Source organism: Toxoplasma gondii, chromosome VIIb (assembly GCF_000006565.2).
Source record: "Toxoplasma gondii ME49 chromosome VIIb, whole genome shotgun sequence".
Taxonomy (NCBI): domain Eukaryota; phylum Apicomplexa; class Conoidasida; order Eucoccidiorida; family Sarcocystidae; genus Toxoplasma; species Toxoplasma gondii.
Genome location: NC_031475.1, coordinates 1,592,880 through 1,610,769, shown reverse-complemented (window position 1 = coordinate 1,610,769; position 17,890 = coordinate 1,592,880). Strand labels below are relative to the sequence as shown.

The 17,890-nt window shown below is 53.9% G+C and overlaps 2 protein-coding genes across 2 annotated transcripts; one reads left to right on the top strand and one right to left on the bottom strand.

Moving 5' to 3' along the window:
* Positions 1-2,748: 2,748 nt before the first annotated feature.
* TGME49_261660 (hypothetical protein) lies at positions 2,749-11,502 on the top strand (the record flags this gene model as incomplete). Its single annotated transcript, XM_018781269.1, has 5 exons — positions 2,749-4,147; positions 4,705-5,499; positions 5,820-10,051; positions 10,802-10,942; positions 11,407-11,502. 5 exons carry the CDS (start codon positions 2,749-2,751, stop codon positions 11,500-11,502), a joined length of 6,663 nt encoding a protein of 2,220 aa, XP_018637104.1.
* A 1,816-nt stretch (positions 11,503-13,318) lies between these two features.
* Positions 13,319-15,725, bottom strand: TGME49_261670 (ribonuclease H1/H2 small subunit protein; the record flags this gene model as incomplete). Its single annotated transcript, XM_002365258.1, has 3 exons — positions 13,319-13,616; positions 13,899-13,977; positions 14,548-15,725. The coding sequence occupies 3 exons, from the start codon at positions 15,723-15,725 to the stop codon at positions 13,566-13,568; spliced, it is 1,308 nt and encodes a 435-aa protein (XP_002365299.1). The 3' UTR covers positions 13,319-13,565.
* Between the last annotated feature and the right edge of the window lie 2,165 nt (positions 15,726-17,890).

Here is a 17,890-nt window from a genome sequence, read left to right as displayed (position 1 = left end):
GCTGACTGACAGTGGGAAGCGTAGCGTTTTGAGCGTAACGAACTGGTGGCGGTGCTGTAACGTGTGCGTGCTGTTCTTTGTTTGTGATGTACAACAACTATACTATTTTCCGCTTTAAATAAAAACTTGATGTCCGCAGTCTCGTCCTCGAGGTCTGAAATGCCCGAGCGTAACAGAAACACGACAGGAGGACCACCGTTCCTAAGAGGAGCGCGGCAGCGGACAGGAACGTCATCGTAACTGACATACTGCGGTTTATGAAACGTACACCAATACAGAACTGTGCATTTTGAGAACTAGGAAATCGGCGCGTAGTTACTGGCTCAGGCTAAAAAAACAATGAAGGCACCCAAAATAGATCAATGTCCTTCAGGTTGAAACCGCTGACAGTAGTGAGGCGAAACACGTTTTCTCAGCGTATTGTGTAAGTTACAGGAAAGTGTTCTCCAGCTTACAGAGCAGCGACAACGCAGCTTTTCAGAGCGGAACTGGCTCCGAAGCCAGGTCTGCCCCAGAAGCTCGACACACTGGTAACGCTCTCTCGAAACGGCGCATGGCTCGATTGCGTGAACTGCAGCGCTCCCGTTCTTTCATGACAAGCAGGCCCTGTGCAGGCAGAGCATGCCTGGCACTGAAGGGAAACGAAAACCAAGGCTTGTTCAGCTGCAGCTGAGCGTGGGTCGATACTGTCTCCGAGTTATTCGATTGAATGCGGCGCAAGAACGGTCACACGATTGTTTCGGGACCCTTTTCCTGAAGCAAACATCGGTTTTGCGTTTCAGACAAACTGTGCTCCAAAAAGTGTAGACAGTTCCGAGCAGTGTGCTCTGCTGGGCAACACCAGGGGCGCCGCTGACAGTCGAATGCCTAGTTGCAGATGGGGTCGTCCACCAAGTATAGCTGAATCAATCAAATGTGGGGGGAGAACGACGGAGAATTGGTGTCAAGAGTAGCACGCGTCTTCGGTCCGCATGAATATCTTTGACGTATCTTTTCAGCTTTTCCGTATACTAGAATTTACAGAGACGATTGATTACCGTCTGTTGTTATCCCAATGTCCTGTCAACCGTAAACAGCGGTGTCAAGTTTTTTTCTATGACGGTAGGCGCAGTCCATAGTACTTGATGCTATTCAACAGCGACACGGATGACCTCATTACTGTCGCCCAACAAGCTAATGAGGATTGGATCACTTCTTCTGGGAGGTGTATCTGGCGACACGAAGGCATCAGCCGCCCAACAGAAAGTCAGGTGGTACGAGCGAAAGAAACGGAGAGAGATCCATGAAGAAAAGAAAACTCTGAAGGCTGTGGAAGCACAACAACAACAGTCCGCGAGTCGCAACGGTGCGTATGCCACAGGGAACTGTCGAGTGCGGACAAGAGAATGCTACATTCACAAGCTGCTCTAATTCTTTCAACTGTCATCTGGCCGTGATAAGGAAAAAACGTGTCAGAGAAAACGACTCGCTATTATTTCTCCAGCATTCCGCGACTCCCACTATCCACCAGTCGCTTATGCAGTGGGAAAACTTGTGACATGAGATCAGGTCTCATGCTAATGGGTGGGAATATGCAGAAGGATTGAAGCATGCGGATGTTAGTTCGTATGTTCAATGTAGAGAGCTATGGTGCTGCGCGTTCGAACAATGCTGCAGGATAGATCAGATTGCTTAATGACCATTGGCAAGTGATATACTGTAGTGGAACCCCGATGGACACAATTAATCTTGACGGTTTCTCCCTACTTGACTCAAAGGTTACACATATATCATGATATGCACTTTGGGAGTCTCCTTCCTGACGTTAGTCTGCTCGAAACGCGTACTGTCGCAGCGAGACGGAGTTGTTGGAACCGCCCACTGCTGCAGTGTAGGTGAGCCAAACGTACACGGACTCTGAAGTAAGACTCATACACAACAGAAACCATTATTCGTAGAAAATGTGTAATTCATTATCCCTTATCAAAACCCCAGCTTTCTCAGATGCAGATGAACATCATACAATTTCGCTTTGCTGCATGGCGACCCGACGACCTGCAGTTCTTTCGGTCGCGCGAAGACACGCGCAGCTGCATGCTACTGCTTGAGTCTTTTACCTGGCAACCTGGCAGCCAGCGCATCACTTTCTAACAGGCCGTCCTCAGTATGATACGGAACCAACCGGCGCATCTGCTTTCAGGAATCATTTTTTCCTGACCACGTGTGCACCGGCCTGGGCGGGTCGTGCAATGTTATAATGCACTTCCACTTGAGACAGGGTTCGCATGCATTTCCGTGTCTCTTTCCCCGGTATTAAACCTTGGCGTTTCGCGGGGCAACTGGCAGCGACCATCTATTATCATTTCCAGGGAGGTAGAAGCGGCGTATTGTTTTCACTTTCGATGCCGCGTGCCAGACAGATGATCTGGCGCACACTAGTGAATCTTTGTAAAAGCAGTTCGATCGTGTCGAGGCCCCGGCGGTTAACATCTTGTCGAGGGATCGCATGTATCCGCTCAGTTCGGACCGAGTATGTGGATTCAGCCTCAAACATTGCAGCTGTTACCACGTTTTCGCTCTACGAAGCTTCGTTTTTTCCATCTCATTTCCTGTAGTTCGCCGCTCCGATTTTTATCGGCAACCAGGTGCTGTATCGAGCCATGGCCTGTCGGCTCGATACCGTAAAGCATCCTAGGCTCCTGTGACTTTTTACTGCCAAGAGACCTCCCGTTAGAACTATTCTCATCCCTCCCGCATCCGTCATATCTGATGGAGGGTTTGCGATCAGCAGAAGAGAGGACGCCAAAAACCCGCGGAGAGCAAAAAAGATCCAGCAGGCACGCACCGCCAGTGAGCGGTTCTCTGGATGCAGGCCGAGGCGGCCTGGATTCTGGCGTCAGGGTTGACGAACAAGAAAAGAAGAGCATCAGCTTGTTAACCTCGAGACGCTCCGTTTGTCACCACAGTAGAGAAGAGCTTGTGGCTGCCCCAATTCCTCCTTCACCGTCTTCGGTGTCGACACCAACCTGGTCTGTTCCCTGTCAGAGGAAGTCATCTTCTGCGCGAACTTTGAGCCTTCATTTTGCTCCTCTGCCGTCACCCATTTCTCTTTTCTCACGACGATGGAGTTCCTTTACGCGGAAGCATCGAGCAAAACTACACAACCCTTCAGTTCATCAGTCTGCCTCATCTTCTCAAAGGGGAGATGAACCTTCATCCTTCGGCGAGACAGATGCGTGGTCCTCTTCCTCTCTTCCCGTCACCACAGAAGGGGAGACAAGCGAGCGCAGAGAAAATGCTCGAGAACATGATATCCGGGAACAGCTTTGTAGAGCCGCCCGGGGGCTCTCTCTGTTTTCGAGGCAAATTGATTTCGCTGATTTTACTAGGGCCACAAGTTTCGAGGTTCTCGTCCAATATCTTGCTCAAGCACTTCTCACGTTTCGGCTGCATCCAAGTACAACCGAGCACCGTGAGGGTTTCTTCAAATCTGCCATCTGTAGATGCTACCATGACTCTTCTCGAGATGAAGGAATCAATGACGGACGTGCGAGGTCACTCCCCACTGGGCTCTGCTGTTGCCGGGGACCTTTTATTCAGCCGGAGCCGCATGCTAGTGACGTGCTTCCTATCCGGTGTCGACCGCAGCCTCCCTTGATTCTCTCGCAGATAGTTCCAGCACCGTTCCCTCTTCAGCTTAGAAATGAGGACAGGACTGAGGCCACCGGCCTTCTTGGTGGCCTTTTCGGTTCTACAGCAGCGAGACATGCAGCCGTTCAACAACCGGCAGGTGCTGCGCAACCCGTCGCTCTGAGGTGTACGTACACGTTAGACGCTGGTGTCTGCGTTGGACCTGCGCCAGCAGAAGCAGCTAGGACGCGACGCGGTTCGTCAGACTGGTTCGGTCTTACCGCGTTTGCTGCTCGTAATTGTCACGAGACAAAGGTCTTTCAGAGCTATCCTAATCCGTCCTTGTCGTCTCTCGAAAGACACTTGTTAGACACTGAAAGTGGCGCTCATACAACAGGATCACATGTACCAGAGCTAGATGAAGGCTACTGCAGGAAGCGGTGGGAAGCTAAAAGAAAAGCTCAGGCAGCTGAAGTGCGCCGGGAATGTACTTCTTCTTTCCCTAGCCGCTGTACTTCCATTCGCCGACTATTTGGAGGTAAGTTGTAACTTTAGCGTCTTGTCTCCAGGCAGAGGTACATTGCTGTCGAGGTGGGCGCGGGATTTCTCATACAGTTAGGGGGAACATCCAGTGTGCATATCTCCAAGGGGCTGCTTGGAATCAGGCAAGTACTTTGCGTTGGTCCTGTGCGCAGTTGTGTAGATTGGGCAACAGTCGCCCAGATTCGATGTCTCCGATGACACGTCTCTAAAGAATCATTGACATTCTACCAGTTGTTAGCCGGCTTGTTGCAGGATTTCGCACCGCTCTGCCAATCTCTCCTACCTCGGCGTGGGCATACATCCGCGTACGTACTTTTTCAGCATTGTATAGTTTTCTCTCGTTTTCACGGTTCCAGAGTTGCCGACACACAATCTACAGTTTATGAACGCTCCCCGAGGACTTCGTTCTTACCTGCTTCTTCGCACTCTCACGGTCAAAGCTTTGCAAACAGACTCGTCGGATTCGCTTTTCTGTGATTTGCCACATGTGCCTCTTGTGCTCGGCAAACGCTTTGGCATGCAGTCACGTTTCTGTGTTTTTTACTACCGCAGTCGGTGAGTACTTGACCATTGAGGCCGTGAGGGTGTATGCCGAGTCTACGCACGCGGACAGCAACGCCGGCGATGGCGGTCTTACTTCGGGTGTACATACATCGCCATGTGGGTCGTGGGAGCCGGTTCCGCTGACGCGAACGAGTGCTGGGATGCTGCAGAATGCCCTGTCTCTCGCGGTGGTTGAACTGCAACATCAGGAGTGTCGCCAATTCCACGAATTTAGACAAAAACGCCTTCTGCGTAGACTCTCAGGAGATGGGACGCTTGAGCCTTCAGACGAAGGTGGGGACGACGGACGCAAGCAGGTAGAGTCTGCTTCTTCGCGTAACCGCGCCAGACACGCGGGCTGGAGCGACACCGTCGAGAAACAGCAGCAGTTATCCTGGGAGCTGCCGGTATTCGCAGTGGTAGATGCGGACCAGGATTTGTTTGTCGGTTCCTACACCTCGTGGGCCTCAAAATCGACTCAAGAGGCTCTCCCGCTCGGCGGTCAGGTGCCGGCTTCAAGCCCCGCGTGCCGGACATTCAGCGAGATTTGGATTGAGAGAAGTGGGAGGGGAAGTCAAGGAGAGCAATATCAGCGGATCTGTGGACAGTGTGACGAAGAAGGACGCGCGGTGTCTCCTTACGAAAGAAAGGAACACAATCATTGGGCGATGATACCAGAGCAGGGGATTCCTCGGAGACAGAGATCTCATGGTGCACCTTGGATGCTTCCGACAGTGTCAGGACAGTGCGAATTCTTCGCCTTCAACGTCGTGAGGAGAGAAAATCAAGACGTTGGTCTTACAGGTGCGTCAGCGCAGCGCTTGGGGGGGATGAAGTGGAGCTACCCTCAGGAGAGAGTAAAGCTAGTTTTTGTTGGTTGCTTGCCGACGTGTCTCCACAAACAGACAAAGTAGAGTCCGCTGCACACTGTTGGTCGTACAGACTTCTTTTTTACGCGGTGACACCACACTTGAGGAAATGGAACCCTATGTGTGTGTTGCGCTATCTGCGTTTTCGGCTGACACTAAACCCGTGGCGAGACTCCTGTCAATGTCGTCTCTTCCCAGATTGTCGGCTTGTCACCCTGCCCATCTTTGCTTGCGTGGGCGCCTGCCTTCCCGTAGGTTTCTTCAACTACTTTGCATGCACTGTGGGCGTGGGCACTCCGCCGGCGCTCTTGTCTCCTTCGGGTCGCCAGCGGCAGGCGTCGCTTCTTCGGGCCCTTCAAGAGCGAACCCGCGTGTCTCTTCGGTTTACCTACTTCGTCGCAGAACTTCCGAGTCCTCCCGCTCGGCCTGCTTCTCTTCCTCGGCCCACGTTCTTTGCCAAATCTGCCGCTGAACTGAGGCGCCAAAACCGTGGAAAGAATCGCGTTGTGGAGGAAGAGGAACCGTCTTCGATCGGGGGGGCAGGCGTGGAGGAGCTCTGGGAGTCAGCGAACGTGATGGAGAGAACGACGAGGGGCGATACCACTCTCCTTAAACAAGAGACTGACTTCTCTGACGAGTCAAGAGATCAGGAACAGGACGGAGACGAATGGAAGACCGCGAGTGAGGGGGAATCGAGTGACAAGGCGGACGGCGGCGGCGACATGCGGGCTGACGCGCCTTCGCTTTCTGTTTTTTTGCATACATCTCAAAGTGGAGGAGCCTCTGGAGTCCTCATCCGAAAAGATCTCCTGCTTCTGCTCTCCGTGGCGACGCCCGACCCTTACGACTCTCTCCATTTCTGCCGCTCCCTGCCCTTTCGTCCTCTTCTCGCCTACCGAAGCTCAGGCAGCAACGCGTCTGGCCGCAGTTGCTTCACAGGAGACTTCAGCGAGTGGTTAGGGCCTCAAGAGCTTCCGGAGGCGACCCTATTCGCCTGCACCCTTCGTCTCACAGCTCACCGGGCTCTCCTTCAGCGTATCCATCGCTTGCACCGTCTTCTGCTGCAGGGTGAGCTCTGTATCACCTGTGCATCTCCCTCTTCCCCCTCCTCCAGAGACGAGACTCGACAGCCACCGAAAGCAAACCTAGCCGGTGACCGCTCAGAGGTTTCCTTGGCTTTTTCGCGGCGGCCTGCTAGTGCCGGCGGGCTCGCGAATTTGCGAGGCCTTGAGGCTGAGAAGGCGAAAGTGGAAAGAAGCGACGACTCCGACAAAACAAAGAGGAGTGATCAGTTTCAGTTCAAGGCTCGCCTCGAGGCCCTAGCCGCTATCGCACCTCTTCTGTGTCGGCTTCCGCCCCCACCGGAGACTGGCGAACTGTTTTTTTCTTCACCGGCTCCGGAGTTTTCGCCCGCAGCGAAAGCAGGCCTGCGTCAGTCTCTTCTGAGAGTGCTCGAGACGCAGAGACACCCCGGCGCACTTCCGTTTCCTCTCACAGCGCGGCTTTTCGGCCTCAGCCGGCTGTTCGGGCAAGCCCTGGAAGCGAGTGGAAGGTTCGCTTTCGACGCCGAGGACCGGAACTCTGAAGCTCCGCGACGATGGCGTGAAAGACCTCTGCTGGACAACACTTTCTCACCGGCGGCGGCCTCTTGTTCACGTTCTCAGGCTTCACAGTTGAAAACCCACAGTTTTTCCCAGTTTGTGGGGGCTCCCACAAATGCTGAAGGGCGCCCTGAGGGCAACTCTCCGTTTGTGGACAGCTCTTCGGGTGCATCGACTAGAGCGAGGGACTTCCTTCCTCCCACTCCCGTGAGGCCTGGTGAAGGTCCAAGTGGCAGAGCCTCTCTGCACGGACAGGAGACGCATTCACCCTTGCAAGCATCGTTCCTGGAGACAGAGGAAACCGGATGGTACACACAGAAGGCAACCAGAAGGCTGGCGAGGGAGCGACACGTATCCGCGAGCTTTAGCGGCGCCCTCGACTGCCAGACGCTTGACTGCATGCCTCTAGAAGCGGTGACCAAAGATGAAGAATCGGCTTCAGGTACTCTGGAGGCTCCTCCTCACGCATCTGGCTGTGGTTCTGTTCTTCCAGCGAGTAGCGGCTACAGCAGCCCGCAAAGTCGGATCGGCGTGGCTTTTTCGAGTGAGCGGGTGCAACTTCTCGGAGACCTTGGACGAGGAGAGGAAAGAACGAAGACGACTCGGGAGCCAGTGGAGATTTGGGAGCCGAGGTTGAGTGGTGTTGGCGGAGACACGAGTCAAACATCCTCGAGTGAGGAGAACGTTCGGCCTTCTCTGTCTGCATGGGAAATTCCTTTTCCCTTCGAGCCGGCCGAGTCGACAACGGGTGGAGACACGTCGTTCTGGGCTGGAGGCGAGATCGCCTTTGGGGCGTTTGAGACGGGCGGGTTTCGTCGAGAGCGGAGTTTTTCTGCCAACGAAGAACTCTTCATGCAGCGTGCTGTCCAACAACTGCTGCGTCCCTCCGAACCTGAAGAGCACAAGTCGCACTTACTTCGCCAGTCCCGCAAGTTGGCTATTGTTGAAGCTCTTAAGAACCTGCGAGCGAGCGACGCGGCTCACTCTGATGCAGCTCAAGGGCCAGGTTTCGTGGAGCGGGAGCAGCCGCGTTCCAGAGGAGATGCACGAAGCGTTTTCTCACCCCGTGTTTCCTCAGAAAGTGACACCTTCCTGGCCTTCTCTCTTCTCGTCCGTGGCGCGCCTGCTAACTGTCTTCTGTCCGAGCTCGCTTTGGCAGTCGCAGGTCTCCCGACGCTTCTCCACGTCCAGCGATTCTGGAGCCTCTTTGTCGTTGCCGTTCGAAAGGCCTGGGAGTCGCGTTCGCTTCTCCCTCGTCTTGCCTCTGCCGCGCATCCTTCGCCTGTGCGACTCGGCGCCCAGAGAACCCTCAAGGCTGGCGAAGCAGCAGCCGGCAAAGACGCGGCCTTGGCCCGCGACTCGCCAGGCAGTCCAGTGGAGGGGCCGAGAGCGCGGGGGCTCGTGGAGAAGAGTTGTCGAAGAAATCCAGATCTAGGGGAAGATATCGTGAAGCAGAGAGAAGGATTTTTCTCGAGACGCAGCTCCGACAGCTTGAAAGACAAGTTGCAGCGGTGGCGCTGTTCTCCATCGTCCCTCGCCAGAACTGTGGTGGCTGGTCGACATTCCAAAGACAGGCGATCCGGAAACTCTCCGACCGCTTCGAGCCCCTTTCTCGCATCATCGCCTGCAGATCGCTCTGCGACAGACGCTCTGCTTTCAACTGCTTTCTTTGTCGACGCGTCAAGCCTGTCGTCGCCGTCGTTCTCTTCCCGCTTTGCATCTCCCGGAAGGGCTGCCAAGGCAGCCGCAGCGGTGGCGGTTGCTGCTGGGGCCTCCTGCGCCCCGGACGGGCCCGTTGGGCTCCCCGACTTCCGAGGTTGTCTCCTTCTCCAGCACCTTCAGCAGCTGAACTGCGCGATTCAGCAGCTCCGCGTCGTCGCCTGGGAGGACGAGAGAACGGCGAGGAGTGCCTCTCTCGGCGAAGGCTCTGAAAGGCTGAACAACAACGGCGTGACTGGTGCTAGCCAAGAGAAAGACGAAGGAAGCTTGCGGAGACCCGAGAACCCGTCCGCCGCTTACATGGGCGACACGAAGTCCACGGGACCCTTCGAGAGCCATAGATTCCTCAACTGGACCTCCCGAAACGGACATTGGGGACGAGCAAACAATCGGAAGACACGAGGAAGTGGAGGGGTGCCTGTTCTCCTTCCAGGAATGCCCCCCGTCACGGAGCTCACTCTGGCACTTCATCGGGCGCGCCTGGACGCACAGCTCGTGACGTCAGCGGAACAGAAAAGAGAGAAGACTGGATGTTCAGATACCGGTTCCTTTGACTACCTCAGAGCATGCCGAGGGGCCTTCGAGAGGGCTCGGACGGCAGAGTTCAAAGGACTACAGAAAAGCGAACTAGCACAAGCTTCTCATCTCGGCAGTCCCTCGGTGTCTCCTATGGCCCCGGCCTTCAGCGAATGGTGTCTCCGAGCGCTGGGCCCTTTTCTTCTTTCTTCCTGCGACCTTCCTGCTCTTCTCGATCGCCAGGAGCTTCTGCTGCGCATGCGTACTGCGGCGCTAACTGCGGCGAGACAGACGGCCGCCCGCCTTTCTTCTTTCTCTGCTTTTCCCTGGGAGAAGGAAGATGAGGACTTTCCCGCGAAAGACAGAGAGTCAGAGTGGTCCGTTCCACCGTCTGGCCGCGCCGAGGAAGGAAACGGCAACACGCATAAAGCGGGGAAACTTTGCATGAAGAGCAACGCAGCTGTGGCTGTCGCGAGAGCTGCCGCAGTTGCGGCGGAGGCCACTGCTAACCACGGCGTTAAGATGAAGGAGAACAAGGAAGGTGTGAGGAAAGAAGCGAAGACCGTGAGAGCTAGGGGTGCTGAGAGGGTCTGGAGCGAAGCTGACTGCAGCAAACACTCGCTGCCACCAAACCGTTTTTTCGATGCTGTGGTAAGCAGTCTGTCTTCGCTGTTTCCTAAGGGGCTAAGGTCGAAGAGGATTTCTTTCCAGTGAATCCCGACCTCTGTGAAGATCTTCGTGGGCGACTGACGAAACGACTCGTGTTGGAGAGACCATTTGACAAGCGACTTGGCAAAGGCAATCTCGGACTGAACTCTCTGAAAGAACCGTGAAACGTGTAGTTTCTCCTTTTACATAAGGCGATGGGAGAGCAAGTCATACTCGAGACAGAAGACGGCGTACCCCCCGTTCATCTCGTACACACTGTAATCGTGCATTAAACTGGGGACTGGCTAGTAGGGGATGCACCACAGCGCGTATAAATAGAGGAAGAACCTTCATGTATATATTTGTACATTTGTGCCAGGTTGATCCTCGGTCGCAGGTAACGGTGGTTGCTCGTCTGTGGTGTCTCTCCGACTTCGATGGTTCTATGTGAGAACGGATGAGGAGTTTATCACTCCCGCCTGGTGACCGAATGGGCCGCGTGGCGCTGAACAGGGTTTGATTTGGGTCAGCGATTTTGCGATCTACCCTAAGTTTACCGTGGAATGGCTTCCTCCGACAGACCGGTTGTTCCCCGATTTCCCCAAATGCGTCAGAGCAAAGACTCCGAGACCCGTTAGAGGCAGCCTGGTCTTGATCAACCAACTGTCTGGCACAGAAGGAATACCTGAATCCAACGCATGCTTCCCTTGCATTCCCGCGAGCATACCTTCTCTCTTTCTTGCTTGTTTTCAGGTCGAAGGCGAAATGGCTCTGCACTATTTGGAAAGCGTCAGCGCCGTCGACCTCCTTCAGCAGCTGCTGTGTTGTCTCATGACGGGCGCCGTCGAGACTTGGACAACTGCTTGCGCCTGTTCCCTCCTCGATGCCGCAGTGGTAGACTCAAGATTGTCAGGCGAAAAACACCCTTCGCCCGCAACTCCTCGACAGGAACTCGCCTGTCTCTGTGGCTGCCGCCATTTCCTATCGCCCTTGTCTCCTCACGTGTCCCCTCACCGGTCTGCTCATCTTTCTTCGACCTCGCCCACCGCTGCTTCTCCGTGTTTTCCTTGTGAACTCCCTGCGCTTCGATGCGCAGTTTCAGACTTGCAGAGACAGGCTGTCCTTCAGGTGGCTTTGGCACCTACCTCGCTGCCCAGCGACTCGTCTTTCTCTGGTGCTTCCAGGAAAGCAGAGGCGGCGCTCGGCCCTGAGGACGAGGTGTCTCCGTGTGCATTTCTGCCGTCTCTTTCTCTCTTTGATGCGTTTCTCCGCTGTGAGGTGACAGCAGCTCGAGCGGCCTCTCTCCTGCAAAAGTTCGATCGCTACGCGGACAATCTGCCCCATGTTTCTCTCTCCAGAGGCGTACCTCGAGGCCTGCCCAGCCTGCTCGGCGAGGCTGCTCTTCGGCTCACAGAGCGCGTCCTCAACCGCCACCTGGAGAGCGAAGCGACTGAGGAGCTGGAGCCGAGTTTGTTTGAATGCGTCCCAAGCCCCTGCTTCTCGAACCGAACCCCGGCGCCAATTGAGCTCGAAGAGTTCGCGCAAGACGTGGAAGTCCCTGTAGACGACAAAGACGAGGAGCGGGCGATCCTTGCTTACGTCAAGGATACCGAAAAAGCCGCCACCCGGGGCTGGGGGGAATGCGAAAGCAACAGTGCCGAGTGTGTGCTCGCAGAAGGCGACGAAGACGCATGCAAACCCTTTGCCGTCGAATACATTTTTCAAATTGCGTCTTCTCCAACTACGCATTCTCTCAGCTCGAGGAATGAAAGAGTTTTCCAACCTTCGTCGCCCTCTGCGGCCTACCAGTTGATTTCTTCAACTCCTAACGGTGCCACAGCCTCCTCTTCTAGTTCTGAAGCGGCGTGTTGTGGAACGCATGCGGGAGAAGAGAAAACGCTTTCGCCGGACTCGGTTGCCGCGGTGAGCCGAGTCCCTCGCGCTGTCTGTTGTCAGGGCGAGGATGTTTCCTCGTTTTTTGACAAGCGTGGACGTCCTTTTGGGCTGAAGGAGAAGCAGGATGCACTGCGGACGTCGAAGAACGAGGAGACAAACCCATCGACTGAGAAAAACAGGCGGCTCAGCGGAAGCCACCGACTAGCGAGTCTCCGCGCGTCGCTCGACACGCGGCGTCGCGGCATGTCACTCAGTTTGATGAAAGCAGATGGAAGAAAAGAAAGAAAGGAGAAAGATCTTGCAGAGGGAAGAGACGACGCTGCAGAGATTTGCGAATGGGGTGAAGAACAGGCAGAGGAAGAAAACTTAAGGGAAGAAGAGTCTCCTGCATTTCTACCTGCTCGGCTATACGCCATCGAGAGAAACGCACAGTGTCTCTTCGCTGGTATGGTGACTACAAGGTTAGGATGAGTGAGACAAGCATCCCACTTTCCGAGATGGAATAGGTTTCTTCTGTGTCTCTTTTTCGGAGAGATCTCGACACGAAAAGCAGGCAGACGCGGACGGCGCCTACAATGCATGCTTTTTTAACTTTGAATTGCGGGCTGGCTCGGTAGACGAGTGGATCTCTACTCCGTATCCCTCGCTTTTTTAGCAATCCCATTCCTTTCGCAATTCGCCTACCTTCCGTGCACAGACTGTTTTCTGAGGAGTTAAGATATTGTCAATGTCACGGAAATCACGTTTTCCGGCTCGATTTCAAAGAGTTTCAACTCGTGAATGTACATGCCTTCCTCGCTTCTCCGTCATGCTCGCGCTGTATGTACGGACAAGGCGCCGGCTCTCGGCACTGCCGTTGCGGCAAGTTTCAGCTTTGTTTTCTGGGTAGGAATCAGTTTTTGTTGCTCCGAAAAGTGTTCCCATTCTTGTCTCGTGCGATAGGTAGGCAAGGTGCCTGTCATACGAGCTAATTCCTGTAAAGGAATTCTTATAAAAGTTAAACGCGCAAACGATTCGCTCCTGATTGGGGGAAGCACGTGGTCTGTTGACTGGCTGCTTCCAGCGGTCTTCTGTACAAAATCAGTCGAGCAGAATTGCACAGAATTCTCCAAGCATGAGTCTCTGTGGCTAACTGTAGAGCGGTGGTACACGTGATTCAAACCATGTCTTGTGGAAGCGAGGTTCGACATTCTACCAGTCGACCGACAATCACGACTTCTTTGTCATGTATAAAACGAGTAGCGCTTGTCAAGGCTAGTGCATCTACTTAACTCAAAGCGTGGTCCCGACAAGAATCCGGGGAATTAGAGACTGTCGGAATTGGTGTTCTGTGTCTCGCTCTTCTTTTGGGTACAGCCGTGTCACAGCAGGCGAGGGCACTCTCCAATCAAAGCGCATGCAGTTGAGAGCGCGATAAGCAAAACCAGGAAGTTGCAAAGATAGCAGCCGCGACTAGGGAAAAGACAAGGAACAAGGACGAAAACTGGTTCAACATGAGATCGACAAAAACGGCCTGCAGATATTGCAGATAGTCGCCTTTCCGCAAAATGTTGAGAAATGAGAAAGAAGGGGGTAGATATTCCCCCTGTCTTCTTTGTCGCTTTCTGGGATTCGGTCGGTGTCATGCTTCAGTCGTCTCGGGCGTGGGCATCTCGTCTCGCCAGTCGTGCATCTGGAGATCGCATAAGCAGGCACACGAAGTCTGGCTGAAGGTTTTTCCATGGAGATTCTGTTCTTTCCTTGTCAACGAAAACCCATGGCCACGCACCCTGCGCAGCGACGGCTTCTACCGAAAGGGACTTCCAGCGTGCGACCACGTCTAGGAACACTCTAAATCTACAAACCAAGCTCAATAAGTTGACTTTCAAAAGATTTGCAGAATCGAGAGTAGCGGCAACAAACAGAAAACATCGAACAACAGCTTAGGGGGCCGTTGACTGACCTAAGAACTTACTGCAGTCGCCAGCCGCATAAATGACAAGAGCTGCATCACGTCGTCCGTGGGACTGGGCAGCGTCTCCTGCTGCCAGTAGCTGTAAAAGGGCGACGACAAAAAACATCCAGAACGCCAGAAAGGAGTTCACTAAACTGAGACATAAACTGCTCCGCATCTATGTACACATTTAAGAATGTTCGCGCATAAAGCGCTCTGCAACGAATTTGTCACACCACTGCAGACGTTTGTCTTGCATGAAGCCAGAGAGCGTAACTGAAGCCTCACAGGCGAAGCTGGGTCTTGAAGAAAAAGGTGTCTTTGGAGAGAGGGGTCAAACAATCAGTGGCTTTTCTAGGGCAGTGCATTTCTGAGCATTTGGCACAGGGCGATGTCCGTACAGGAATCCTAGAAAGGCGATACATTCCTTGAAGCCAAATGATCTACATGTATTTAGGAAAACTCTGGGAGGTGCAACGCGTCTTTCAAACGCTTTCTTTTGAGAGTCTTTCTTGGCATGACGTGTAGATATAGATGCTCATCCGAACGCCATCTTGCAAGAATGGCTGCAGCGCAGACACACGTAATTTTTTCTTTACACCCTTGTAGCAGTGGGGAGGTAAGAACTCAGTTTGTTTGTATGAGGTTTGACATTTTGTACCACACTTACCAGAGGTGACTCAGTGCACCTAGAGGAATAAGTTCCTTTCTCGGGGCGACCGGCGGGTTCTCAACGGTCTGCAGTTTCTCCGTTTTTCCCTCTGAATTTGCCTCTTCGCATGCGTCGTCGTCGTCGTCGATCTCCACTTGCTCGTCTGGCTCCTGTCTTGGCGCAGCCGCTACCACGAAGCCTTCACAACCCTCGGTCAAGAACCATCCGTTTCCCCTGTCAGGGGAGGCGTCCGCAGAGTCAGCGCTTCCTTCCGGTTTTTTCTTCAGTCCCTTCGAAGGAAGGGCATGGTGAGAAAGTGGCAGAGACAGGCCGCGAAGCAGCCGGCCGTGAAGAAGGGCCTCGAGAACGACGGGTGCCGTCTCGCTCAGCGGATGAGTCTGTGCAGCTCCGTTTTCAGCCTGTCTCGCGCCGCCGGCTTTTCCACTTTCGCCCTTCTTGACCAGAGAGGCGTCTGCACACCTTGGAGACGCACAGTTAGGATCCCTCACCCGTGTCGACTGAGAAGCTGGCGGAAGGTTCTCGGACTCACGGGAGTCTTCGACACCCGTGGAAACCGTGTCTGAATCCTCTTTTTCCTTTGCTTGCGCCTCAGGTACCTCTGCCTCGTCTGCACCGAGAACTGCGTAGGCGACCTGAGGCCGGAAGTGTCGTCTGACGGGCGCGTTTCCAGTGAAGGAGATTTTGCAGGGAAGCAGATGTGCAGCGGCAACTCCTCCGAGTCGTTCGTCTCGCGGGAGTGCGGGTACGTCGCCAAAGACGCGAGACGAGAAAAACGCTGAGTCTGAGGCTGGAGACACGCGTGGCCGTCGTCGCCATTGAGAGGCAGCAGCGCTCCAGTACGCTGCAGCGTTCACGCTGACACCCATGACGCTTGAGGGGGCAGCTGACAGCTTCCGTTTTCTCTTCGGGGTCGGAGACGGCGAACTTGCCCCTTCCTCAGCAGCGCCAGCATCTGCGGTCTTCCTGTCTGGGTCACTACGTTCGCCTGGCTTATGACTAGAGGCAGTGCGTTTCGAAGGCGACGTGCGCTTGCGGGACCTCGCACAGATACCGAAGCCGCCTGCGGACACGCCAGATGAAGAGGACTCCTCCCACCAAGAGGAATCGCCAAAGAGAACAGCGCCTTCGACGGTACCAGGCTTTCCAGGAGGTCCCTCGCCTGTTCTATCTGCCATGCTGAGTACTGTCGTGTCTAAGGTTTAAACCTTAATGTGAGAAAAAGTTACAGACAGAAGATACTCCGCAGGAAGTGGGCTGGGGCACAATGAGACGGAACTGGCCACCGGGAGAGCGCGTGGTGATTTGGGGGAGGCAGCCGGGAGAAGAAATTCAGAAATCAATGTGTAAAAAGACGTGCATGGAAGGGGAGAGGTTTGAGGAGAAAGAGCGAAAGAAAGCGGCCTCATGCCCTTGGGAGTTAGAGCCAGGGGGTAGAGCATCCGGCAACAAGCCGCTCGGGGAAGACTTTTGAGGGAGCGTGTTTCGGAAATCGGGAAGGTGCAGGGCGAAATGCCTCCCCCAAAACGAAAAAGGAACCGTCTTCTGTTCAACAAGAGTTATTTCCCCAACAAAAGAAGAAAGAGCGAAGAAAACCGTCTCGCACACCTAGTACGGTCGCAAGTGTGCAGGGATCGGCAAGTGACGGATGGAAGCCGAATGCTGCCAACCCCCATGCATGCTGCAGACCGTCCAGAATTCTGCCTTGCTTCTGGAGCCCAAAAGCAACATGAAGTTCGCGAAAAAGTAAATTTTTCTCCTTGCTTGCAGTGAAGAGTTTAGACTCCCGAGCCTCTGCTGTCCCAGGAGACACACAATCCTGTGATCACGCGCCTTGCCCGCTCTCCCTCCCACCGACCCACTTTCTGGTCGGCTTCTTTGCGAAAAGAAATCACAAGACAACCCGCTGTGCGAAAAACGCCAGCTGCCGTGCCCCTCACGCACGAATTACTTCATCACATATAGATCGAAAGAAAAACTTTCCGTCATCTACAGGCAAAACGAAAGGAGCGAAAGAAAAACAATGTAGCTACAGCTGAAACCTCATACGGTAAATGCTTTCGAAACGGGAGCTGAAAGTAATTTCCTTCCCCAGACATGCAGGGAAGAAGTGCAGGGTATTTAGAGCTGGAAGATTGGGTGCGAAGACTTGCTTTGGACCTCGCGTCCCTTGTAGGATCCCAGGATCGTCCTGAGCGGCACCGTTCGATTTTGGAACCCATACGGAGGAACAGGAGTTTCATGTCGGAATTTCCTATGGTCTGTGACTAACCACAGCCTACAGCAAACCAGCGACGTCACTTGAGCTGCCACCACGATCCGGGCACTCGAGTAACAAGAAGTGTTGATTGCCGAAGGGGAACGCTGGCACTCGCGGAACACTACATATGCACACGAAGACCCATTCTGAGACTTCCAACGTACAAGTCCGTATTGGGTGTAGCTGGGTCAGTATTTACCCCTCCCAAATGTCTTCTCAAGATAGACCAATCGATACTGTATTATCGAGTGCGAATAGTGTTGGAGTCACACCTGTGGTGAGGAAAAGTGTAGAGATTGGAAATGCCAGATTTAGACTGCGTGGCAGCGCACGAGTTCGCGAGGATTGAGAGAGTGTTGCGACATCAGTGTTCTATGGCCGTTCCGCACACAGCAGTAATTTTGTCGCAGTCCCGTCCAGAAGAGTGGGTACGGAGCCGAAGATAAAACTAATGCTCGCGAGATACCGTACTTCTCTGAACTCATTTCTTGCTTCCTTTCGTGTGATTGTCTGCTTCCCGTCCTACGCATGCTGCGGGAGCTCACGACAGATTTTCACAGTCCAGTCCGCCGGCCATGGTGAAGAAAACCGTCTTTGTTGTCCATTGGAAATTCCTTTGATCGGCATTGTAGCCAAGAGAAGGAGGATTAGATTGGAGGTTGCTGGTGTATGATGGGCATGAGCTGCTCATCGTAGAAAGGCAAACTTAATTCACTGGCATGCACCCCTGGGACACTTGAGCGGGTTATGGCATGCACCCCTGGGACACTTGAGCGAGTTAGGGGCCAAGTGAACCGTTTACGTCTGGACGAAGACAAAGTTCTTCTGGCAGGTAAACATGTCGACAAGTTCGAGTGCCAAGCAAACCACGACCTTAGGAATGTACTTATTCTGTATCGTCATGTAGGTCCGGTCTTATTCTTTAGTCCTGCCCTCACGTTGACTTGCTTGACTTAACGAGGAAGACATACGACCAATATGCCTGGAAGAACTCTTACGCCGTGCGCCCACGCACGAGCGAACTCGCACTCTTAAATACGCCATCGACAGAGTGGACACTGTAATCAATGGCAATGGCACCAG